Source organism: Cupressus sempervirens, chromosome 1, assembly GCF_028749045.1.
Source record: "Cupressus sempervirens isolate cs-2001-9-10 chromosome 1, ASM2874904v1, whole genome shotgun sequence".
NCBI lineage: Eukaryota > Viridiplantae > Streptophyta > Pinopsida > Cupressales > Cupressaceae > Cupressus > Cupressus sempervirens.
The window spans coordinates 841,894,881-841,921,816 of record NC_143118.1 but is presented as its reverse complement, the minus strand read 5'-3'; the positions used below and the strand labels follow the sequence as shown (position 1 = coordinate 841,921,816).

General features: G+C 36.7%; 1 protein-coding gene across 1 annotated transcript in view; it reads right to left on the bottom strand.

Moving 5' to 3' along the window:
• Positions 1–6,434: 6,434 nt before the first annotated feature.
• LOC149580469 (NEFA-interacting nuclear protein) overlaps positions 6,435–26,936 on the bottom strand; it is a 65,781-nt gene continuing 45,279 nt past the window's right edge. Inside the window, exons 6-7 of the mRNA XM_089791229.1 lie at positions 7,126–7,191; positions 6,435–6,911 (exon numbers count right to left, since the gene is read on the bottom strand). Coding sequence (XP_089647355.1) covers positions 6,651–6,911; positions 7,126–7,191 — 327 coding nt within the window. The 3' untranslated portion in view covers positions 6,435–6,650. The remainder of the gene's footprint in view (positions 6,912–7,125; positions 7,192–26,936) is intronic.

Here is a 26,936-nt window from a genome sequence, read left to right as displayed (position 1 = left end):
AGTAACATTGAGGGGGATATTGTTGGAAATTGTTCAGCGATCCCCTCGAGATTCGTGACAAGGGCTTAACCACCTCTTGTGTACTATAAGTTGAGTGTTTGTATCGAGCATTGATAGATCGATCTTTTGGTGCAATGACAACCCCACTCTAACAAAAAGATGCAGGGAAAACTTGTAGAGTTATACACTAGATGTGGTTAAGGAAATTGTGAGAAGGAAGAAATCTAGTTCCACTTGTAAATTGTTACAACTATAACCTAGATAAACCTACAGGTCTGATGGTACAGATCATACCTGCTCTTCTATACGTATATTCCTAATGAATGGCATTCAATTTAATATATATTGTCTCTAAAGGTGTCGGCAATTTCTAGACAAATACATTATTTGTTCTTGGTTAACTTACTTAGTCATAACTAATTTATTCACTAAAGATCGTTGGCTTAGGGATAACAAGTTGTTTGTTAATGCCAAGTGTTATGTCCCTTGAGGAACATATCCTCTAGATAGGATATATGTACAAGTTGTGAATGCAATTTGGAAGACACACATACACAACAATCTGAACTTCCAAGCATTTTACTTCCTCCAAATTGCATAGCAAATATATTATTAATCATCCAAGATCGAATATAGAGGACTAGACCTGCAATAAACATTAGTAATATCTGCCTCAATCAAATTTTGAATATACATTTGTAGAAGATCCATGAACTTAACATGGTATCAGAGCCTAGTTGCAAATGTAGAAAAGGAGATAGAAAATGGGAGAGATTATAACTTTCTATACAACTTTAAATATTTGATGAGAAAGTGAAGAGTAATCTCTATTGAGAAATAGATGATGACCTTTGATATTTTGAACGCAAAGCACAAACATGGTTTTGCACAAATCGAACTCGTGAGAAAAAATATAATAGAGAATATCTAGAGAAGCGAGTTAAAATCTGTAGTATCATTGCTATAAGCTTACGCCAAAATCTTTCACTCATGTTGCACAAAATAATAGTCGTACCTTGCATGTTGTTAAATTATTGTCCTTTTAATAAGTCCAGTTGAGAAGTGCAATCATTGTTTTTAAAAAAAATTATATGCCAAACGATGATGGAGAGGTTTTGTGAGCGGCAGTGACATGGTGGCAAGTAAGAAGAATTAAACATGGGAATCTACAAAATATTGACTTTAACTTACAAAACCATAAGCAATGGGTCATAAGTCTAATCAAGATTTGAATGGTTTCATGGCATCACATCAGCATTTTTGAAGAAAGTATTTTCTGGACTTAACGGGTTCATCCATTCCATCATTTATGAAGAATTTTGATATCTTTCTCTATTGATTAATGTTATGAATACCTAACGCATGGTCAGAGCACAATATTCCCATATCTACAAGCTGATTAAATATCCTATGAATACACCCTCATAGATATCTAATATAGAAAATGAAATTCCAAATTTGATGTCAGCGCAAACGATGAATGCAACATCTCTCTACGATGATGGCAAGGAGGAAGATGCAAACCTACTCAACCACCATAAGGAACATTGACAATGGTAGGAAAGAGGGCATCCAAAGGTAGCACATGATTACAATCACCATTAGGGATAAGACAAAAATTGATAGGGAGGTAAATAGCCATCGAATGATGTCATACGAGTTGAACCACCAACGTAGAGGACATAAAAATAGGACAAATAACAATTGAAACAACAAGAGCCAAGAAGATTAAAAAAAGAAAAGAAAAAATAAAATCTCTTGGACAGTGCCATTGATGCATAGAGGACAAACATGTATTGAAGGAGTATAGTGGATAATGCCATTGATGCATAGAGGACATACATGTATCGAAGGAGTATAGGTCACTGATAGCAAAAGGTGGGAATGAAACAATACTACCACAAGGGCTTTGGGCATCGACCCAATAAAGTTAATAAAGAGCGAGTGAACATCTCAATCAACAAGAAAGGAAGAACAAGTGAGGTGGAGGAATGTATATACTGAGTGTTGACTCATTATTTAAAATATAAAGTTAGAGGATGTAAACGACAACCAAGGGGATATTTCCCCAGATACGAAAATTATAAAACTCACTAAATTATAGACATGAAGATTAATATATGGGATCAGATTGCTTTTAGAGGAAAACAACTTTCTATCATAGGAAACCTTCATCTTCATTGTCTAAGAAACATATATTTGTTGAAGCAGACTTGGGTCATTTTAAGGGAGATGACTATGGTCTAAACCAAAAATCTACAATTTGAGCCCAGTACAAGAGTCATCAAAGTGTGGTTGAATTTCAGAGTTGTACCATCTGATAGCTCAATGGGAAATCATGCTATTGGAGTATTTGAATTCATTTGGATGGAAGGATTCCTTTGGCTTATGAAATATTAGAGACTCTTGAAGCAAGTAACGTGAAACCCTTTGACCCATATGTTTTGATTGTTACATTTGTAAATTCACAAACAATCTCAGAATAGCAACAGTTTTGAGTGTCAATAGGTAGCAGGGGTCACAAATGAGGGGTACCTTCGATATTCTTGGAAGTCTCAGTACTCTAACTAGCAACACTTTACATTTTAATGGAAACATAATGAATCGAGATGGGTCTGCACTTGAAATCACTTCAAGATCAATACGAGTAAAGGATTTCAGAATATACTATGGACTAGAGCTTGTGATCTAGTTTGACTTCTATGTTGTTGAAAGCTTATATTTGTTGACCGCTGATGGACCAAGAAGTACAAAGAGATAAGTATTCTTTATGGTTGAATAATGCTCTTCAATCCTTCATGTTGTTATTAATTCATGCTATATTATTTGGATAATGAATCATGAATGATTCAAGCATTGATATTTCTCTTGGACTGTTATTGATCTCTATGAAAAGCTGTCAGGATGGCATCAAGGTTAGAGTACCACATGTATCTAAGCATTCTTCTACCAAGGAGCAATTACTTTTCATAAGAGGAATTCAATGGGAAGATGAGAGATATGTAGACTACTTCATTGATACATTTAGTTGTATCTCCCACCCTCTGTGCGCAATGCTAGGTAGATCCATCCTTTGCGAGTATGCAAGATGGTATCATAGAAAGTCCATAATGTTCAATATCACCCTTTGAGAATGCCATAGTGGTTATGTGAATATTTTGAATGTTTTGAATCCTCCCTAGCTAAGAGGGAGTATTGAAATTAGCTAAATCAGATTTTAGCATATTTAATTCTATGGTATTGGCCAGAAATTAAGGTTGTGATCTCTAGATGGGAGATACTTTTGGTAAGGCTTTGTCAGGTCAAGAATATTAAAGGAGGATACATTAGGCTACTGGAAACTATACTCAAGCACAAAATTCATTGTAGTATTTGGTGACTATCTACCATTTTGGAAGGCCATTACTCAAAGAGTATTTGGTGGATATCGTTGATATTCTAGGAGGCCAATACTCATGATATCATATGCGATATCAAAACATTTTACTCAAGGCATTTTTGATCTTTCCTCAAGTCCAAGAGGGAGTGTTAATGATTGTGGACTTAGAAAAGATGCATTCTATATAACCTTATGACTATTTAGATTATTAGTATTGGTTCTCTTAGAAAGGAGGGAATAAAGTGACATCATGCTATGACACTAAGATCATTAGTATGATATGCCTTCTTGACAAAAGGAGAAGCTGAATGATCTGCAATGACGAATCTTGATTCAGAGGAAGTAGACCATGCTTTACTTAGTCTCGAGTAATAAAGAATTTGTAGCAAAAATCATAAGTATCAACTTATAAGAAGGTTATATGTTAAAGAGAGTACTTAGAAGATTGAGTTAACTCCCTAAGATCTAGGTTATACAAACTCAGATTGAGTTTACCATGTCAAGATGGTGTATACTCAAAGTACAAAAGCTTTCATCAAGGTTATGATGGAAAGATAAGTATCTATTGTACTTGAGCTCGTCTTTTACCTTATGTCTATAATATCTTTCATTTGTATTTCTTATAAGAAGAGTATATGCCTTTATTTTGTTTTTTGAAGAATGTCCCTGTAGGAAAGAAGTTTGGATTCAGAGGGAGTCTGACATCTCATCAAGGCAACCTTGAATAAGGAGCTTGAAAGATTTGATATCCAGTAGGAGTCTTGAAAATCTAAAGTGAGCAACCATCTGATGGGCCTATCTTTATAAACATCATGGTGTGGAAACATTTTTCAGCAAACAGTCTTGCAACATCAGTTTGAAGTAATAGAAAAATCTTCCAACACAAATTTGATGTGAAATCAAATGATCTTATGACGTTTTTAAATCAGTAAAGGACTACTGGCAAACCTTGAATAGATTCAAGATTGTGTTGTGAAAGAGACATTTCAATGTCTATGAATCACAACTTGGATAAAGAGAGAATTTAATTATTCTCTAGACTTCATCCTTAAGTATTGGAAATTAGAAAGCAGATATTCTTATCAAATCTCTTTGAGAGTGATTATCTTAGAAAAGATCTAGGTATGATTGAATTATTTTGCATTCTTATGATAATTTTATTTTTGTCAAGCTTATTGATTGTTATGGGCTCCGCCATGTGTAATCATTATTTAAAGAGGTGACGATCTCTAAAATAATGAATACTTGTGTAAAAGGCATTATGAGAGATAACGATCTCTTAGATAATGTACTAAACAATAGATTTTACTGTAAGATTCAGATGAGTTTTAGATCGTGTTGTGACATTGACATTGCTATGTTCATAGGTCACAAATTGGATATAGGAAAAATCTTAGAATTCTCCAAGTTTATCCTGTATTCTAGTAGATCTTAAACTAAAAATCTCATTGTGATATAGAAATACCAGTTTCTATGAGTCACAACATGTGTCCTATCACTAGTAGCAGTAATTTGTCATATCACAGATTTAGTAATATGACTTTGTATCATGTGTTCTATGATATCACCTACTAAGAAGAGACAGATAGATATAGAGTATTAATTCTTGCTTAAACATCTGTATTGATGTTGCTAGATATGATCTCTGTGTAGGATTATCAGGTTAAGAGGGAGTGTTAAGAATATAACCTAGATAAACCTACAGGTCTGATGGTACAGATCATACCTGCTCTTCTATACATATATTCCTAATGAATGACATTCAATTTAATATATATTGTCTCTAAAAGTGTCGGCGATTTCTAGACAAATACACTATTTGTTCTTGGTTAACTTACTTAGTCATAACTAATTTATTCACTAAAGATCGCTAGCTTAAGGATAACAAGTTGTTTGTTAATGCCAAGGGTTATGTCTCTTGAAGGACATATCCTCTAGATAGCATATATGTACAAGTTGTGAATGCAGTTTGGAAGACACACATACACAATAGTCTGATCTTCCAAGCATTTTACTTCCTCCAAATTACATAGCAAAGATATTATTAATCATCCAAGATCGAATACAAAGGACTGGACCTACAGTAAACATTAGTAATATCTGCCTCAATCAAATTCTGAATATACATTTGTAGAAGATCCATGAACTTAACATAAATGAGAAGGAACTTTTGTGGGATAATAATGTGGAAGTGGATAAAAAGGTAGAGGGAAAAGGTCTAGGTCCACAATGAGATCTTGCAAATGGATTGGAACAAATCAGAAACGAAGTGATGGAAGAGACTGAAGGACTATGAAGAAATTTCATGAAGAGCTAGACATTGGAATAGGATACTAGAACGCACAAAAAATGTGCCATAGCTTGGAAAGTTCACAACTCCACAAGAATAGCATAAAATAAATAGAACATTGATATTGGTATAAAGAGTGATAAGGAACACACCAATATCAGAAACATTTGGAAAAATCTTGGATCAGTTGAGAGATGGGAGAACAAGGCCAAATATGCAAAGGAGGCTGGACCCAAGCAAATTTAGCCAATACAAATTTGGGCACCAACATTAAGGCAAAGGTACATTACATGCAATGGACTGGTGCTTAGAAACTATTGATATCATGCATTTTATTTCTAAAGATATAAATTATGATGCTCACCTGAACGTTCATTGCAGTAAGGTAAATTAGATATAATCTAATGAAACTTATTAAAAGAGGTGTTCAAAAGATAATCACATCTTTCTTTAGAATTTCAAGAACAATGTCATTTCTTTGCTATTTTGAAATTGAAAAGCAAAACAATGAACACAAAAAGTTAAATCTGCATAGTTTCATCCTATGAAGTCTAGAGGGACTTTTCTCTAAGCAGCAGATTGTCATCATTTCTCTTAAAATCGGTAAAAAGAAAATAACTACTTTAGCCCAAAAAAATAGATGTTGAACCATGTCACCATAGTTTCAGTGACATTTATGGACAACTAACGAAATATATTCTTGCATTTTTGTAAAACACACCCATAAAAACAAATAATGGAAGAGCCAGAAACTAAATCAAGATATAGCAGTAAGCAAATGCATTTTTGCTGAAGTGATACAGAATCACCAATAACTGCTTCAAATGGGCAAATAATATGCACCTCAATATTAACACAAAATGTCAGGCAATATCTAAAATGAGCATAATTAAAATGTCTCCCCAGCCCATGCTCATCCACACTACAAGAACTATCATGAACAAACGCAATAGTTTTACATTACATGACATTGATTTATTATTAAGTATCCTCCTCACTTTCATCACTGTAAGATACCAGTCCCATAAGTCCAGTTCCAGCACTACTTGTCCCTGTTTCCTGCTTGTCTGACTCATCATCTGCTGCCTTTGTCTTGACTTCATGTAATTTTGTAGATGGCTCAAATTGTTTATTATCATTCTCTGAGCCCAATTTCATTTTTTTAGATTGTGGTTTGAACTTAATTAAACTGCTCAACGGGCGTCGAACTTGTTCTGCCTTTCTCTCTGGAAGTCTGCAGTCCTATTGTAGAGATCCCAAATAGCAAAAAGTAAGAACCAAAAACAAGCAACCTTTGCATGTTTTCTTTGTTTTCTATTCTATTTAAAAACATTTTTGTGCTTAAAATACCATTGATAACAAGCAGTGTGCCAATGCATATGGCAGATAGTTAAAAAAACAACTTAAACATACATCCTGAAAACAACCAACTTCACAATCACACGCTGTAATCTACCTCTGCTTTTGGTGGAACCAAAGCCTTCGAGACTATGTTATTTACAGTATGACTTGCAACAGCAGCCTGGTATTCAAAAAAGAAAGGTATTAGCTTTTTATTTTTTCCATTCAAAGTATTTAAGAGAAATCACAAATCAGACACTAAGGGACGTAAATAGTTATTTAAACTGGTTATTTATTATTGACTTCCTCTAAAAAATTACCAACATTAATGTCATTGCCACAAGAACCTCCCCTTTAATCTTAGCTCTTTTCTGTGTACATCAATTATCTCAGTCGTGAATGGTGGTGAAAACTCGTGAGCCTAAAAAAATTACGACTTCATTCTACCCTTTGGTTCTGGATTTCTTCTAGCTGAGGAAGGACTTTTAATCCTTCCCTTGATGTTCTCTTTTGTTTTCTTGTTGTGCTCTTTCAAGGTCACCCTAATTTGGTGTTCCTGCTGTTGGTGATTTCCTAATTTGTAAGATTTCAGTCCCTTAACCCTTTTGGTGGTCTCGTTTTGGGCGTTAATAAATTTATCTTATCTACCAATACAGCAAAAATAATCCACAATTTAGTTAAGAAAATGCTCAACTACATTAAATGTGAAGAATCAAATTCCATAATTTACTTTTCAAGAAATGTCCTACTACGTTAAATGCAGAGAATCATACTTTCATAACAAAATATTAATTATCTTCAAGACAACAAAAAGGCTGCATATACAAGACCAAGCAAAATTCATAGAGGTTTTCAATGAAAGGTGGATGAGGGGACAACGGTATGGTTTTCTGGAACAAGGGTACAAAGAAGTCCAATTTGAGCATGGCAGGGAACACTTCCGGGATGGGCGTTGCTGTATATACTATATACTATAAACATAGTACTTGAAATGCTAATTATGAAAAGTTTCTGGAACAAGGGTACAAAGAAGTCCAATTTGAGCACGGCAGGGAACACTTAAGGGATGGGGGTTGCTGTATATACTATATACTATACACTATACATATAGTACTTGAAATGCTAATTATGAAAAGATGTATAACAATATAAGTAAAATCGCAAACTTGCAAATGGCAAATGTGAAATATTAAACAGTAAATACCATATACCTGAACATTGAACAATGATCAAGGAAACATTGCATGCCAAATTAGAAATTAGAAATTAGAATACTATATAAAATTGTCAAAATGGCGAATGGAAGTTTCATATTATATCAAAAATATCATTAAGATGCTTACAAAGAGTAGCATGAAATCAAAAAAAGTACACAATGTCATTATCTAGTGAAGGGAGGCCTCTAATCATCCCTCGAAGAAAATTCCTCCACATCACTGGAACTATTGAACTCCTCGTGGTCAACATCTACAAAACGAACACGAATAAGCCCTGCATCTGAAGCTGCTGCATCCTCATCCTCATAATTTGTGTTGGTTTTTCTAGCTCTACATCCCATCATGTTGTTGGGTTCTCCTTGCACACACGTGTCTTGTGGTCAATGATACACGAGGTACTATGTATAGCCACTAGCTTCTTTGTTCTAGTAGAGGTAACTTTGTTCTCTTAAGAGAGTAGATAAAACTATAAACTGATTAGTTCCTCTCTATAGCTGAAGAATTCAAAACTAGGATAGAAAACGAATGGCTAGCATGCTAAACTTCGTTCTTTGTGCTCCATAATAGTTTCAACACAAAACTAGGTCCTCTTGTGCCATAGTTTTTATATCCTTCTTTGATGCATCCGAAAAATCCTTGAGGCAAATTTTGTCCATTCAGTGGGAGTCTAGGCAGCAGTATGATCACCATACACCCTATCAATGCACCTAAAGAATGCCGCTCATCATCTTGAGTTGGTGTAACTCTATCAGGCCTAAGCATATACCACTTTGGATAATGATAAGCAGCCATGCACAAGGGAGTATTTAGCCTATCCCATCTAAGTTAAATAAATGGCCGAATGTGTTCATTGTAGAATACTAAAGTGGGGTCTTCTTGCACCATAGCCCTCATATGGTCAAGCATAAAATCGATGTACTCATACACCTCCAAGGGTAGGTACATCCTCATCACCATATTTGATCATCTAGAAAACAGGAGTAATGTTAGAGACAATGTATTTTGCACCACTCCAAAATTGATCACTCTTCACTACCTCGTTCACCCTTTTCCCTAGCTCTGTCTTTGCCTCAACCCACTGATTTCACTCATTCATCATAACCATAAGTTGCAGTACCTCTTACACCTCTAGCATTCTCTCCAAGAGAATGTATCAGGATGCATATCTAGTTTCAACTGGTTCCAAGAACTCCTTCGCGAAGGTGAGTACATGTGAAGTGTGGTGACCATCTATACATCTCTCGCATTGCTAACCACACTTATTATCCAAACAATCTTCCCCGTGTCCTTGAGTGCATTGTTCATGGCATGCACACAACATGGAGTTCACTAAATATGTTTGTGTGTTGCCTCAATAAGCTTCCCTGCAGCTTTGCACACATGTGGGATGTCTCTACTTGAATCACATTTCGCGGCCCAACCTCCTCAATAGCCTCCCTAAGGACATCAAATTGAAAAATTAGCATCTCTGCAATGCCCTGAACAATCAACTATTCTGAAAAAGTATAGGCCCTCTAAACATGTAACCATGATCTTAACGAGTGGATAATGCCTAATGTTCATCCACTCATCCATAATTATGTTGCATCCAGACTTTATCCAACGTATGTTCATCTGCTCCATCAAAACATTGATCCTAACATAGTTGTTATCCAAATTCGTGGTCCTCAATTTGTGCTCACTGTATGATGGTCCCCCCTTCACTACCATTGACATCATCTCCTTATAATAAGGAGATTGACCTACATGTTATGTGATGCCATTGGCAAAGAAAAACTTAAATATGGAAACATTTATTTGATCCTTCCCTTGGACATTGAACAAATCAGCTGTGGATGGTGGTTTTAAGGCTGGCCCTCACATCGTTCTTGCTCTATGATCAATGCAATGTATGAGTAGAAACATATTGCTGCCTCTGCATCTACTGAATTGTCTGAAACTGTTACCTAAGTGGTAGGCATTGCAATTGCACTATCTTCAAGAAAACCAAAAAAAAGCTAAGTAACTGGTTCGGATTCTGTTACGGATGCGGATCCAAGATTCGGGTTCGAAACCATTCAATTTTTTTGAGGTTGGGTTCGGATTCGTTTTGGGTTCGTCCATACAAATTTTTTTTATAAAAATAAACACCACTCCACTAATGGTAAAGCAACACAGAAAAATACACCGGCATATCCATGTTTCAGTTCAATAGAATATTAGTTGCATCATTTAGCTATACATACAACATAATACACTTGGTCACATGCTTGGGACATATTTCCATATCAAGGGGACAGTTTTGAAAGGAATCATCAAAAGATAAGTCCAGATATCTGAATTTTTATTTTGTATCAATTAGAGGATTTCTAACCAGGCTGGAGCGAAAGTTCAATTTCAAGCCCTGGATTCAAAGATATCATTGCTTTTGAAAGAAATTCCTCTATATTCATCAATTTGGACTTCCTCTATAAGCAAGTTTTCATTTTTATTCAAAAATGCATAAATGACATATAAACCGTCCTTTTTTGGCTTTTTTAGTGGTCACTTCTAGTTTTGGGAGGATCGAATAGACCAAGTTAGGCAAAAAAAAACACTTTAAAAAATAGAAATCAATTGTTTTGGGACCAAATTCAGCCAGGGTTCAGCCGCTGGGCATAAAATTTGCTCCAAATTCTGCCTGGGTTCCTCTAACAGAATTTGCAATGAATTTTTGGCTTTATAGGTGATTTTGGGGAGAATTTGACAAGGACCAGACTTTGTACAGAATTGAACCAGACTTTGAGGTTTTCTACAGAGAATTTGGTAACTTGGAAAAAAAAGTGCAAAAAAAAAATTTAGCCAAATACAATGTGTTTGTCCTAGCCCCTACAACTCACATTTCACCCAACATCTGCAACTTGCATCTATTTTTACAGCAACGAGTACTTTCTTTGCTTGCAAACTGTGTCAAAATTGTAGAGAAACCTCAAATTAACCAAAGGCAAGAAAAATTTAAAAATAAATAAAATAATGTTAAAACGAGTTATGGTTTTTAACTTTAGCTGATGTTTTTAAACTTCTTCCGAAATTGTGCCAGAATTGTTACATCAATGATGTTAAATCAGCAAAATATTTTGGAAATATTTTTGGTTGTAACCAAACTCTATCCGATTCTCCAAGGGTTCTATAACATATCCTACCCAGAATGGGCAGTTAATATATGCATTTCAGCAACTTAGAGACTTCACATAGGTTCAATATAGACAAAGGAAGAAAATCAAACCAAGAGGCTAGCTAAGCATCTTGAGCAAACCATATAATCTAATTTAAAAATGCGAATTTGGACTGCACAAAGGAAATAAATATGAAGTTGATCGATAGCACAAGAAAACAAGACCTTTATGAGAAATAAGTTCATAAATGAATTTGATGAACTTCAAAGAGAAACCACATCAAATAGAGATTGGAGCCAAGGGGAATGACCATTTCAGTTCCATTAAAAATAGATAGATAAATTAATAATTAGACAAGTCGCGTCATTCATGATCACATGGAAATAATTACTGCGCAATTTGTGATAGTAATTAAGAAATAAGAGATAAATCATAAATATCATATCCACTTTAGTTATCAATGATATTTTATGTTGTGACAGTAATTACTGTTATGAGGCGGAAGCCGAAGCAGACAGGTTCCGGATGCGCCCAGAAGCCCTGTGGAAGCTGGCTGGAAGCCTGCCGCAGGCTCCCAGATGCGTTTGGAAGCCAGCAGCCAGCTTTCGCAAGAAGCATCCGTGGGCCCCAATGGGCAAAAGGCCCATAAAAAACAATTAAAAAGTTGCTCCAGGGGGCATTTCCGACCTTTGTAGGCCCGTCCTTGTACTAGGTACGAAACGGAGACGCCGGTACTTAGTTTTGTCGTCCCCTACTACTGTCCCCAAAACATGTAAAACAATTTGCTAGGAAACGGGGGTACAGAATCTCGTAATAGGGACTCCATTCCTGTCCCTCGATCGTCCCCTTTTGCCAACAACATCCCTTTTTTCCCAGCCCAAATGATGGCTAAGTTAAAAGCCAAATTAAAAAAAAAATTAATTGTTTTTTGAGCTCTAGTAGGGCCCCACATGGGCGTTGGAGATTTCTAAAATAAGGGAACCCTAATGTGGCTTCAAATAACAAAAGGTAAAAGAGTATTGTTCATTTGGAGTTGCTTGCAAGTTGGGAAGAGGAAGAGGAAAATAGCAACATCAAAAGAGCAGTGCATTTTGGAGGTGCAAGAGGAGGTTTTGCCTTCATTTCTTCTTCATTCCACGTATGTTTTTTATTTCATTATTGTTGTTTGTTGCAATTTTTCATTTTATTTTTTCCAATGACATAGAGAGGGCATGTTGAATGGAACATTGAAATGTTTTTTTTCATAACTTGAAACAGTATAATACATTGTAAAATCCAAAGGCAAAACATGAGCAGCAGCGAGAGTGAGGGAAATAGTGATAGCATGGATGTTGCCATGAAAGAAACTCAAGTGTCACATTTACAAAGACCAAGAAAATGACCTAGGGCAGCCATGGATGATTTTTCAAATAAGCCTAATATAGTTGTCCCTATGGAAGATGCAATGCCTAATCCATTTGAGTGCCCTTCCAAAGCCCTAAAATTATATGCTTAAGGCTCATTCAACCCTAAGAAAGCTCTCCTACAATTTGCCACAAAAGTAGACAACAATAAGGAGAAAAATTTGGGGGGTAGTAGGGAATGGGAGTGTTATATATGTACGAAACATTATTTTGAGAGCTACAAAAGAGTGTATTGTCATCTTTTATGGATAGGTGGGCAAGAGGTGAAAGGTTGCAAAAAAAATAAAGGATGATAAAAAACTTGAGGCTAACAGGTTGTATGTGGAGGGGGAGTTATTGAAATCCGAGGGTCCTACAGGTAGCATACCCACACCCTCATTCACTCCCACAAGCACTCCCACTAGCATTGCTAGTAAAGGAAAGGGAAATGCCAAGAGAGATACCAATGTGGCTGATTTATTTAACATACAAGCAAAAGAGAGAGCTGACGAGTCTACTGGTAGATTTCTTGTTGCTCATGGCACACCATACCATGTTTCTCATTCCTCATTCTATAAACAAATGTGCAAAGATATTTATGTTGTTGGTCCCTCATTTGTACCACCAAGAGAGACTAAATTACACAACACTATCCTTAACAAAGAGTACTCAAAAGTAAACATTTTGATGGAGGATATGAGACAAACATGGATAAGTGATCGATGTTCTATCAACATGGATGGTTGGACTGATACCAAACATCGGCCACTCATCAATCTTATTGTCACTAGTACATCAAGGGCCTATTTTCTTAGAGCCATTGATTGTTCGGAAAAAAAGAAGGATGCATCCTTCCAATTTCAGATTTTGAAGGTTGCTATAGAAGAGGTAGGGGCTTCAAATGTTGTGCAAGTAGTCACTGATTCAGCCCGGGTGTGTAAATCAGCTGGATTCATAGTAGAGAGCACCTATAGACACATTTTTTGAACCCCATGTTGTATCCAGTCATTGAATAAACACCTTGAAGGACTTTGGAAAAATTGATTGGATAAAGACTATGGTGTCTGAGGCTAGAGACGTGCAAAAGTTTATTTGCAATCATCACACATCTCTTGCATTATTTAGGACATTTTCCAAAAAAGCATTCCTCAAGCATGTGGAGACTAGATATGCTAGCTACTTCATTTTGTTGGAGAGGATGCTCGAGGTCCAAGAGGCCTTACAATCCATGGTGGTCAATGCACAGTGAAATAGATAGCATGAATCAAGCACCCGGATGGAAGACTTCTCAGACGAAGAATCCTAGATGAGAACTGGTGAACCACAATGAGGTAAGAAACTTAAATAATTGACATCATAATTGTTATTGCTGATTTAATAAAAATATTTCTGATTTAAGCACTTGCTGATTTTTTTAACATGTGATGTTTCTCACTTGCAATTCGTTGTGAGGTTTTCACAGCATCGCCCCAAAACTTTGAGGACCCCCTTTTTCGGGCAAACCTTGGCAATTTTCATGGATTTTGGGAATATTTCGATTGCCTTAGCAAATTTTGGAGTTGTCCAAAGTTTTTTGAAATGACAATTTTACACCTTGGACGCCTTCAAGCTAGGATTGGATTTGAGTTGTTTTCACCCGATGCGAAACTTGATTTTCTGGAACATGTAATTTTATCCTTAGGCCAAACAAAATTCATAGACCAACATTTTTTCGATGGTTAAAATAATATTCGGCAGGATAAAATTGCAAATTTTGGACTTAAAATGGATTTTTGAAAATTTGAAATAATTGTATAAGCTTGAACATTTTCAAAATGAATTTGTTAGATTTAATCGTTTTGGAAATCTTGAAATTTTTCAGTGAAAAGAAATGTTGATAGTGAAATTGGATTTAGAGTTTGAATTTCGATTGCCAAGAAAAGGATTTATTTTGTTAAAAAATTGAAATTGTATTGCAGAGTTGAAATTGGATTAAATTGCAAAATATCATTAATTTGGTTGAAATTTTCGCCTAGAGTATTTTAGAAATGTAAAAAGAAATTGGTAATTTGAAATTGAAAATTGATTTTGGCTTGCTAGATTCGATTTTAATGATATTTTAATTGTCAAAATGTTACATAAAATTTTTGACATCTCCTAGGCTTACCTTGTTTCTAATTTGCAATTCTGGATCAAACTGGCAATTAAGAGGGCCAATTTCACTATGGGGCTTAGTAATTTTAATGTTTCATTTAAGACTAGGTCATCTTTGGAGGTTCAATATAATTTTTTTGTTTCCCTCCAAGCAGGTCGGCCCATTCTGGAGATCAAAAGGAGGATATAAGAAGGGGCTTTTCCCCCCTCTTATCTCCTCATTCATTCCCACCTCCTCTTCCTTGGTTGTGTGAATTTCTCCTCTAGCTGGGCGATTTCTTCCTTGGTGGTGATTTTTGGGGGCAGATTTTCCATTTTTGAGCAGCAATTTTCTCCTCCTTGGTTGGGTGATTTCTACCCTAGGGAGATTTTGGAGTTGACGGTTTGATTTTGCAGATTTGAATGATTTTTTTTAGGTCTGAGATTTCCTTATTTGGCAGCGAATTCTTCCCCTAGCTATGGCGATTTTGTTTGGTGAAGAGGCAGGGCGATTTAAGGTCTGATTTTGTGCATTGTGGGCAAGTTTGGGAGGTCGGTATTCTGATTTAGGGCAGATTTTGCAAGCACTTCATTTGCTAGGGCATCACATTTTGAAGGAGGATTGAAATTTCTGAGATCAGATCTGAATTTGAAGAGGCCCGATTGTTGGTAGAAGGCAAATTTAAGGTAAGATTTTCATTTATCTGTTGGGGTGAAGATTGGTTTTAAAGGCTGGTTTTATTCTTTATTCTTGCTTGATTCATTTCCATTATCTTCTTCTTGCACTTTTCATCCACCACTTCATCATTTCCATTGATAGGCTCAAGTTGGGAGATATAAGTGTAGATTTCATGAGAGGACACTTGGAGAGGCAGAAATAAGCTAGATCACCCTCAGATTGAAGTTGGGAGATATAAGTGTAGTCCATCGTAAAGGTGAAGAGGCAGAAATAAATCGTAGTCCCACCCCTAGGATTGAAGTTTGGAGATTGATAAGTGTAGAGATAGGATTTGGAGACGCAAAAATAAGCTAGATTCCATCGATAGAAAGAAGGTTGGAGATTGATAAGTGTAGTCCATATCATTTAGAACGAAAGGGCAGAAATAAGTGTTTAGGATGGTAGATGTTAGTGCAAGCAAGAACCCAAAGGGAACAAATACCAAAAAAGACAAAGAAGACAGGATGCCTAAGACCACCTTCTTCTCGAAAGTGAGGCGAATAAGTGACACTGATATCGGCAAGGAGAACATAGTACAGTTGAAGGATAGATTGAAGGAAGGACAATCCCCCATGGCAAGGAAGATATACAAGAGTGAAATACATGCGGCAGCTTTCCCTCCTACCTTGCCTTGTCCAGAATTGGTAATGGAGTGTGCATCCCGATTTGATATTGTGACCAAGTCCATCATTTTTTAAGAAGCAAAGAGAGTGTTGGCTAACATCAACGGACAAGTGGTCGAAGAAGTATTCAATATTCCCCAGCATAAAGGCATGACAGTAGTAATGATGGATCAAACAACCAAGTTCTTTCAAGATAATCGGGAGGCCTACTTCATTCATCTAAAGCAAAATTAGTTACACGAAGGCGAGAAGGGAGTTACCAAGTCGTCAAAGCACACCAAGTCAGATTTTAAATCAGACTATGGTGACCTTATTGTGCTTCTCAACTGAATCATGGGCATGGCTTAAGGCATGCAATTCGAAAACGAAAATTGGATGTACTACTTTATTGATCCCATGTAGAATTGAAAATGGAAAAAGAAAATTTGATTGGGCTAGAATTATAAGTAAAGATTTAGAGTTGCAACTAAGGACACTGCAAAACCAAAAGCAATTCTACATGGGATCCTATCTTTTCTATCTGATTGCGAGACTATATGAAAATCCTAGACTTAAGGCCTTAGGAGTGATTGGCAATGGGTCGGGGCAATGTTTGGTGCATGAGTGCTATCCACACCTTCATTTGCATAACACCAAAGATTATAAGATGTTTTATGACACCTTTGCCATGAAGACGGTAAGGATATTGCAAGGGACACCTGCTAGGAGGCTCTTATTAGAAGCGGAAGCAAAAGTTAAGAAGTATAGGAGTTGGTTCATCCAATTTCCCCAATTCACATATATCAAAGTAGCAAGAAGTACAGTTTGTCCCAAGAGACTTCCAAGGTACCCACCCAATAGGATAGTTTTGATGGAGTTGGCTAGGCAACTTGAGCATTATGACAAAATGATGAAACTTAAAGGTGAGATAGGGCTTACCTTCTCATTTGGAATAGGCAATGATACTTGCCCCAATCCTGTCGCCTTTGCAACTGCGGAGGAGTTAGAATGGTATCATCTAGGATGGTATAGAGCAAGACAAAAATTCGATCCTAATGGTCTTATCAAGGCATCTCGCGAAAACACATTCAAACATATTTCTACTATAGAAGATTTTTGGGCCAATGCATAGGATGACTTTCATGTGAGGAAGCTAGCTTTCTTAAGATTGTCAGTGGGCATGATGAGGGAAATCAAATGGAGAGGCCTTGATATTCCCGATCAACTGGAAGATGATGAAAATGTTCTAAGAGAAGATTATGATACTGGATAGAATGGAGTTGAGTCCAATGGATTGGGATGATCATCAAGATCCTTCCTTAGAGGCAGTTACAAACACAGTTGATCTACACACCAAGTCATGGTACAACGAGAAGTTAAGGCAATTACGAAGTCAGAAGGTACGCCTTACTTATGAGAAGATGAAATTGGAGAGAGGCCCAGAGGAGTCAGTAGGACAAAAAGTTGGGAATAGCCAACAACAAAAGGCAGTTAAGAACAAGAAGAGAAATTTGGAGGTTGAGAATAGTAAAGAACATCAAGAACCTCCAGCAAAGAGACAGAGTGTAGCATCGTCAAGGGAGAGCATAATTGAGGCTAGGAGCTGAGAGGTTAATACAAGTGGACAAAGGGTCTTGGTAGAGGTGAGTTCTGATTTGGAATCAAGTGGTTACAATGACAATACCGAATACTCTCCTCTCTCGGAGAACCAACATGGAGATGATATGATAGTCACTAGTAAAGAAGAGGATAGGCCAATTGATATTGAGAAAATAAGTCAGGGGCCTGATGCCATTAGTGATGCTTTGGTAGTCGGACCAAATCTAGATTTGGGGAGATGCACTACACTGCTATGGTTAAGGCAAATGCTTATGCCAAGAGGCAAGGTGGTGACTATCCGAACAGTTGAAGATATTCAAGGGTTAGTGGAAAAGGAAGATAGTGAGAAACATAAACAATTTGCAAAACACGGTGGCAAAGGTAATCAAGAATGATGATGAGGGTCACCAAAAAGTTCAATTGCTATACCACAGGTTAGCAAGTCAGTGGATGAGATTTTAGCCCAGGAGTATGAGACAGTAGAGCATAACCTGGGAAGAGACACGGATGACATGGAGTGTGAGGAGATCCAGGAAGGCATGGTTTCAATTAGAGAAAGGTTGAGGAAGGCAAATGAGAGGATTGTAATGTTGGAGGCTGAAAACAAGTATTGGAGAGATTGCCAGCCTATTCAATAGTTGCATCAGGCAACCCTTCCGCAAGACAGCAGGAACAACATAGAAGAGATATCAGCTCAGTTGTGCAAAATCAAAGATTGGATCAATGATATAATTCAAGGTGGGTGAAGTTTCTTGTCTTCCTTTATCTCGACATTCAAGTCATTGGTGGCTATTTGAGAAAAATTTAGAACATTTAAAGGGGAGTGAAAGGATTTCCTTCCAGCCAAGGACATAGCCATTCCCAGGCTACGGGCATTTATTGGGCTACCGGAGAGATATTTGGAAAGAACCAAGTTGGTGGATGAAGGAGGAATGAGTACAGTGGAGTCTTGGTATGTTGCTTTGACCATCAGATTAAGGATACTTGAAGGGATACGGAATGAGATTGCACAGCATAGCCCAAGCGCTGACACTTCCATTTCAACCATGTTGGGCGATGTTGGGGTTGCACTTGATTTCAAAGATATCAAAGAGGAGAACGTCAATGAGACAAAGTTTAGATCGAAATTAGATGAGTTGGGGAAGGTTTCCATCGAGAAGAAGCATTTGGGCACCCTTGCCTCCCTCAATGCCTTTATATAATATGCGAAAGAATATGAGAAGGATCATGAGAAGACACTGCAAGCAGCGAGCAACATGATGAATTCAGCTGAGCTCGAGATGAAGCACACACCTTGCCCTCCCATGAAGGAAGTCAACGATAGGGTAGCCAAGTTCATTGCCTTGGCTAGAAAGATGAAAGAAAAGGGTAGAATTATATTAGATCATTTGATGTAAGCCCAGGTGGCAAATTCTCCTTCTTCTTGGGTAGGATAGGTGTCTGATTCTGATTGGCTACCATTTTGGTGCCTTTTCATTGGTTGCCACTTTTTTTTTTCATTGGTCCATTGATGAGGTGGCGTTTTCTCATTGGATGATGGGGTGGCAACCCTAATTAGGGTTTCTGGTATTCCATTTGGATCGTTGATTTTACCTCTTAATCTCTAATGTTGGTTGTTATTTTGGCCCCTATATAAGGTCATTTGCTCTCATTTGTAACAGGTTGAAGAAAATGGTTGCTTAAGATAATACCAAAATTGCTTCTCTTTATCATTGTTGTTACTTGCATGGTGATTAAGAACACTTGGGTGTTATTGCATGGTTTCTACTTTCAATAGTTAGAGTTAAATTTCATTGAAGTTGTTAAAGTAGATTTTATTTCAAAAAAGTTGTTGAGAGTAAGAATAGATGGATAGTTGTATGGTGATATTAGTGGCTGTTTGATAGGGATCTATAAACTAGGCCACTAGCATCCTAGCGGCTAGTTAGGAAGCCTTGCATGGTAATCTAATCTTTTTCCCTTGAATCATTGCATCTGTGGAGGTAGAGTCGTTGGTAAGCTTTCATCAAATTTGATCCCCGTCCATCTGCTAATTTTTTCATTTATAGGAGTGGACATACCCTCCATCATCACCATCAACATCATTTGGCGCTAGTATGCATTGCAAAGCTAGATTCATCACCATCACAACAAAAGTCCAACATCTTTGAAAGAACAGTGTAAGCCCGCCAACGTGATTAACTAGCAAATCACATTAATATAACTGAGTTAGTATCCACAGGTGTAAGGAACCTTGGAGTTTTTCTCATGTTCTTCATTAGTATTTGCTTTTCAAGAGAGGGATTGAGTGTTTGATATTTCATATCAAGTATTCAATCGCTATATGTTATGTAGTGGTACAAAACTGATAGCAATAAAATTTTCTTTCATTTGCAGATACATTTGCTCCTCCATTGACCCTATTGTGCAGATCATTAGATATGTTGATACTGACTCCCCTAGCCTTGGAGAGATTTATGAGACCTTTGATAGCATGCTTGGGCAGATCAAGCAAGCTATTAAAGAGAAGGAACCTACTTTGGAGTTCTATGCGGGGCATCTTAAGCCCATTGTAACAAAAATGTGGAACACCATGAACACCCCACTTCATATGGCAGCCTATGCAGTCAATCCGAAATGGTATACACCAAGGCCTAGGAGAGTGCCTCCATCTAGTGATGAGAAGGTGAGTTTAATTTATGTTTAAGATTTCTGATTTTATAATATGTTTTTAAATTTTTAATTTTGTTTGTAAAGTTTATAAACTCTAACTTCCAAATTTTTGTTTGTTCAATATAGGTGAAGGAGGGCTTCTTCAAAGCCCTTTCAAAAATGTATAATGCAAAGGATGTTGCAAAAATTCGAGGGCAATGGCTTGACTTGTCAATCTTCGTGGTCCAACATTTGGTAGACTAGAGGCGAGGACTGATAGAGCTACATTAGCTCAAAGGGACCCGATTGGATGGTGGACATGGCATGGTAGAGACGCACCTGAGCTGAAAGGTCTTGCCATCCGTCTCCTCTCACAAGTTACAAGTTCCTCTACTGCAGAGAGGAATTGGTCTACATATAGCTTCATCCAATCGGTCAAGAGGAACAACCTTACCTCTAGACGATCGGAAAAGCTTGTGGTTGTTCACAGTGTATTGTGACTACAGAAGCGACAAAGTCTTGAGTATCGATAGACTCCAGCACTACATTGGGATGTTAATCCTGAGGATGCATTGCAAATTAATGAGGATAAGGCACCTCCAAGGCTGCTTGGTGTTGCATTAAATGAGGACCCTTTGCCTACCCCTACCAGTGATTCAGAGGAAGAGATTGGCGCTGATCTTGATTTAGATATAGATTTAGATTCCTAGAAGACAGCCATATATTTGGTTTTCCGCTTTGTAGATGCTCAAATACATTATTGTTTTTTATTATTATGGTGTTGGACATCTCATTTACACTTCTAGCATTTAATTTCATTATATCATTTTGATTTCATCCATCATGATGATATATTGATACTTGGAGCCTTTGGGGGTTTTTGCTAATTGTATGCAATATTCAGATATATTATTATATCATATTCTCATTTTGATTTTGATCTTGATAGTTTTCAATTTCCATGTATTCTATGGTGAATGGTTTATCAATGTTATGATATGCATATTTGAAATATATCTCTAAAGTCTACTACTCCATATATAAAAAATTTAAAATCCCCAATATTTTATAGTCGTCCCCTGAGGTCCCGTCCCCTAAATCTTGGCTTCGACATGTACCTATACTGGAAACACATTCCCATCCCCTAAAACGTCCTCGTCCCGGAAACTCCATGGAGCATAGATAAAAAAACTCAAAAACAACTTAACTTGCCATTATGCACTGTTTTAGGTTTTTTTGGCTATGAAACCCTCAAACAACCTTAAAGGTGAATGTAAAAACTTTACATGTGCTCAAATAGCACTAAAAAAAGCCTGACTCAACTCTGTTATGGTTGTAGACTCGATTTTTTCTTTATCTCAAAACTTTCTCCAATTTCTATGATCTTGGATTTTGATATTTAATTTTTCTTTTTAGAAAATATTAAAATTGAGTAGAATTCATAAAAATCACACAAGATTTATATAATTGTTTGCACAAAACAGTACATACATTTTTTAAAGGAACCCGATAATTGGAAAATAACGGCAAGAGCTTGTTGAGAGAAACACGTCCAAGGCCACTGGCATATGGAAATTATAAATTGTCGCAAGCAAACAACAATCCTTAGTATTTTGTCATCACATGAGCCAAAAGCCCCAAGGGTGACGTGGTGTTCGTTCCTTACAGATTCGGCCTCTTCACAATGAGTGAACACCCAAAATTCAACATCCCAAACCAATTCACAATCACTACAACTCTCACACAGCCAAGGGTAGGATGTCGATTCAATTCACTAGCCGTCCACCTCTGTGCTAACAACAAGTACGGCTCAGAAACTATTTCAGAAGCAACAAATATTGCTGAATATCACCTGCAAATAGAAATGTCGCCCGCAAATAGATTTCAGCCTTTATCCTTCTTCCACCACGTCCTCAATTTGCAGATACCTAAATGTCAATGATATGTCTTCTCGTTAGAACTCAGTGTAGGATTCAATAACAATCTCCCAAACATAGCAGACCACAGTAGGAGACTTTGTCGAATTGCTATACAATGACAACAATTCAGAACAACAATCTTTAGAACAATTCTTCAGAAACTTAGTCGCAAACCCTTGCCAAATTATCAAGAGATTAAATATATATCTTCAGGATGATTAAATATACATTTCAGAAGCAACAAATATTGCTGAATATCACCCGCAAATAGAAATGCAGCCCGCAAATGGATTTCGTCCCTTATCCTTCTTCCACCACGTCCTCAATTTGCAGATATCTAAATGTCAATGATATGTCTTCTCCTTAGAACTCAGTGTAGGATTCCATAACAATCTCCCAAACACAGCAAACCACAGTAGGAGACATTGTCGAATTGCTATACAACAACAATTCAGAAGAACAATTCTTCAGAAACTTAGTCGGAAACCCTCGCCAAATTATCAAGAGATTAAATATATATTCAGGATGATCTCTCCTCAACAAAAAAGACGAATTTATAACACTAATTGAGTCATCCAGCTTCACTCTCACACTTCCCACTTAAAAAGCAACTTTATAATATAAAGTTATGACACTTTATAATATAAAGTACTATACTTATTAAAAGTGAGAATTAAATAATCATTAAGCCAACCAGCTCACCAACAAAAGACTTTAATATTGAAAACCCAGAGAGAGATCAAATATCTAGAACCAAAGGGCCATCCTGCCTAAACTGCTCAATCCAAAAATAGCAACTGACCAAGAGTGACTTACTAAAAATATTAAGTCCAAAAATAGCAATCTCACGACAAAGATCCCCAAAACCAGACATCAACTCACGAGGGTTGTGATAATGAGCTAATAAACCCACACTCCAAAGACCTGCTAAATCGAGAACATTACAGTGAATGTTGAAGCATTCACAACTCATTTTGGAACTTTGTTTGCACCTATAGCCACTTCTCATTTGGTCTCTAGATTACATTGCCATTGTGAAGCCAAGTTCAGCATTTTCGAAGAGGATCGATCAAAGAGTGAGAGATAACTTTCTCAAAGGAGTTAAAATCATTCAAGGTAAGTGATCAATCCCATTCTTGAGTATTTTGATGATTTTTTTTGAGTTTTTGATGAATTTATTCAAGTTATTTAAGAATTTTTTTAAGTTTTTATTCTTTTTTTTTGAAAGATAAAGTAGAAGCAAGTTTGGGTATCTATTTTAGTAGGTTTTTCTCGCTTCTTTCCACTTGTATGCATGATGTTCATAGTTGTTAGGACCTAATTAAAATTTATTTATTTACTTATAGAATAGGTTGCAAAAAACTAGGCAAGAACAGATACCGGTGGTAGTGCTAGTCAAAGTTTAGTGGAGGGCCAAAGAGGAGAAGGGACTGATAATTTCAAAACTGATATAGGTTCTCCTTTGTGGAGACATACAACATGGATAGCACAAGTTGCAGAAGGTGGCTCATACTATTTGAAGTGCAATTATTGTCAAAGTAACAAAGGAAAACCTTTCAATAGCTCATATTCCCAAGAGAAGCTTCATTTTATGGGCCTTGCTGGCAAAGGATTTGGAATGTTCAAAGGCAAAAATGGTACTGAAATGACTAGTGCAGAAATACTTTCATTTGTAAGAGAACAAGAAGTTGTTGATGCATTGATCAATAGACCAAGAAAAAGCTACTATCAAGGTCCATCCTCAAAAAGCAAGATGCATGCACCCACTGAACCAATTGTATCCTCCCAACTCCCATTCTTGCAAGTAACTATGCCAGGAGAGGATGAGGAAGAAGTGAAAATTTCAACCCGCAAAAGAGGCCCATTACACACCTCATTTAAAATGGAGGTAAGAGACCGCACTGATGAAGCTATTGCACATTGCCTCTATGTGAATGGGTTTCCTTTCAACTTGGTGAGATCACTATATTGCAAGGCAACAGTGGTAGCAATCAAAGAATCACGAGCTGACTACACAAGCCTGAGTATGAAAAGGTGAGTACGACTCTATTACAACAAGAGAAGAAACATATAGAGAAAGACCTTCAACCAATCAAAAAATCTTGAAAAACTTCAGGGCTAACTATTGTGTCAGACGGTTGGAAGGATACAAAAAACCGACCGCTAATTAATGTGATTGCAGTTTCCCTCAAAGGGGCAATGTTTTTGAAGGTTGTTGATTGTGAGGGGCAAGTGAAGGATTTTGAATTCACTTCTAGAATTCTCATCGAGCCCATCGAGATGGTGGGTAGTGAGAATGTGGTACAAGTGGTCAAAGACAATGCCAAAAATTGCAGGGGTGCGGGTGCTTTAGTTGAGAGTCGATATGAGCATATTTTTTGGACCCCATGGACTATTCACTCCCTTAACTTGATCATGCAAAAGATTGGCACTCAAATAGATTGGGCGAAAAAAATATACCAAGAAGGAGAGGAGATACAAATGTTTTTGACAAACCACCACATGTCACAAACCATTTTTAAAACATACTCCAAATTATAGTTGCTGAAGGTAAATTATTTTTTTTTAAATTACTAAGTTTCATGTATTTGTAATTTAGTTAAAAATTAAAATTTATAATTTTATTGTCAATTGACATATTATTAACTTGCTTAGGTTGCTGAGACCTGTTTTGCGTCTCATACAATTGTTATGAGACGACTCCTCAAGGTAAAAGATGCATTGGGCCAAATGGTCATTGGTAATCAATGGGGCATATGGAAGGCCTCAAATTTAGAAAGAGCACAAAGGATCAGGGATTTGATCTTGAATGAGAGTTAGTGGGCTTGTGTGGCATATGTATTGGATTTCACCGAGCTCATCATGACTATGCTCGGTTTTGCCGATACAGATACACCTTGCTTGGGGGATGTGTATGATGGCATGGACACCATGGTTGAGAAGGTAAAACATTCTATACAAGCACATGAGAGTGACCGCACACAAAGCGAAGCCTTATGCAAACAAGTGCAAGCAATTATCCACTATCGCTAGTATAAGATGACTACCCCATTGCACCTCTTTGCATATGCCTTATCTTCTAGGTACTATAGTGAGGAGGTAGTTGGTATATCGGTCAAAAATGCACCATTTGCAGATGAGGAGATTGCTGAGGGGTGCCACAAAGCTCTTACAAGACTCTTCCCAGTAGAAGAAATGCATGAAAAAGTGAGGGTAGAATTTGGGCTGTTTGCTTCAAAGTTAAGGCATTCTCCATTTGCACTTAAGGACCAAAATAGAATGGGAGCTATCACATGGTGGTACATGTATGGTCAACCTTTCAAGCATCTTCAACCTCTTGCAATTAAGGTCCTATCACAAGTAAGTTTTTTGTTTTGTTTTGTTTTAAACTTTTATGTTTACACTTGCATTCTAGAATCTAGTGTTTTACACATTCTTTAAAATTAATCTGTTCTTCATTTGCATGTTTTGTGACAACTATCTAGGCTGCTAGTTCTTCTGCTGCTGAAAGGGATTGGAGTACATTCTCCTTTATCCATTCAATGAAGCGCAACCTGTTGGGCTCTAAGAAAGTTGAGGACTTGGTTTTTGTCCACACTAACTTGTGTCTTTTGTCATGTAAGAATGATCATTACAAGGAAGGGGCAACAAAGCTTTGGGATGTAGCCCCTGAGTGTGTGGATTTGGATGCAACACTTCATGATCTTATTACTAGTGATTTCTTTAGTGGCGAATCTTCACCAATTGGCTATTCTGTATCTTTGGAAAATCATAATTAGGTGAATAAAACCTACATATGGGTCAACCACGTCGCCAAGATATTAAATAATTTGGGTCCAAATCCCAAGCTAATCACTCATTAGTTTACACATAATTGGTCACAAATCCTGGTTCAATTGCCAATATAATCTACATTTAGAATACAATTATTTTAAAATTTTCGCCAGCCTTTCCCTAATGTTTTATTATTGGACTGTTATTTTTCCCTTAAAATAAAATAATATTTTCCCTCAGGTTGAGCATCGCCTATGATTTTACTGGCATGTGTCTCTAACTACCCCTGTTTAGCCAATTGTTTTGGTCTTTGGGACACGTGTCCTAATTTCGAGAACATTTGGACTTTATGGTATGGTGTTTAAAATTAGGCCCGAAATAGATCTGAAGCCATTGATCTAATATTACATCAACGGTCCAAATTAATTCCTTTCACCATAAAAATGATAACATTAACAGTGATGACGACCAAGTTGGCAATAAAAAAGGACACATTATTAATTGAATCTTAATGGATTGGCATACTACAAGTACACTATACAGTGTACACTTGGCATGTGGGCCATAGACCACTTGTGACTCTATAAATTCATCAAAAAATTAAATAATCTCTCTTTGGAAATTGACATATTAGCCAACTATATTAATATTTTGTGTTATATAAAATAATTAATTTGCCTCTTACATTATGAAAATGTTTGACCAACAAAAAAAATCGCCTATATTTATTTTCATACCAAAAATAATAAAAATTAATTCACTACAGTTATTATTAAATTTTGATACGAAAAGGAAAATTTTGCCAATAGAAAATAAATTTCTCCCTTGCCTTGAATGA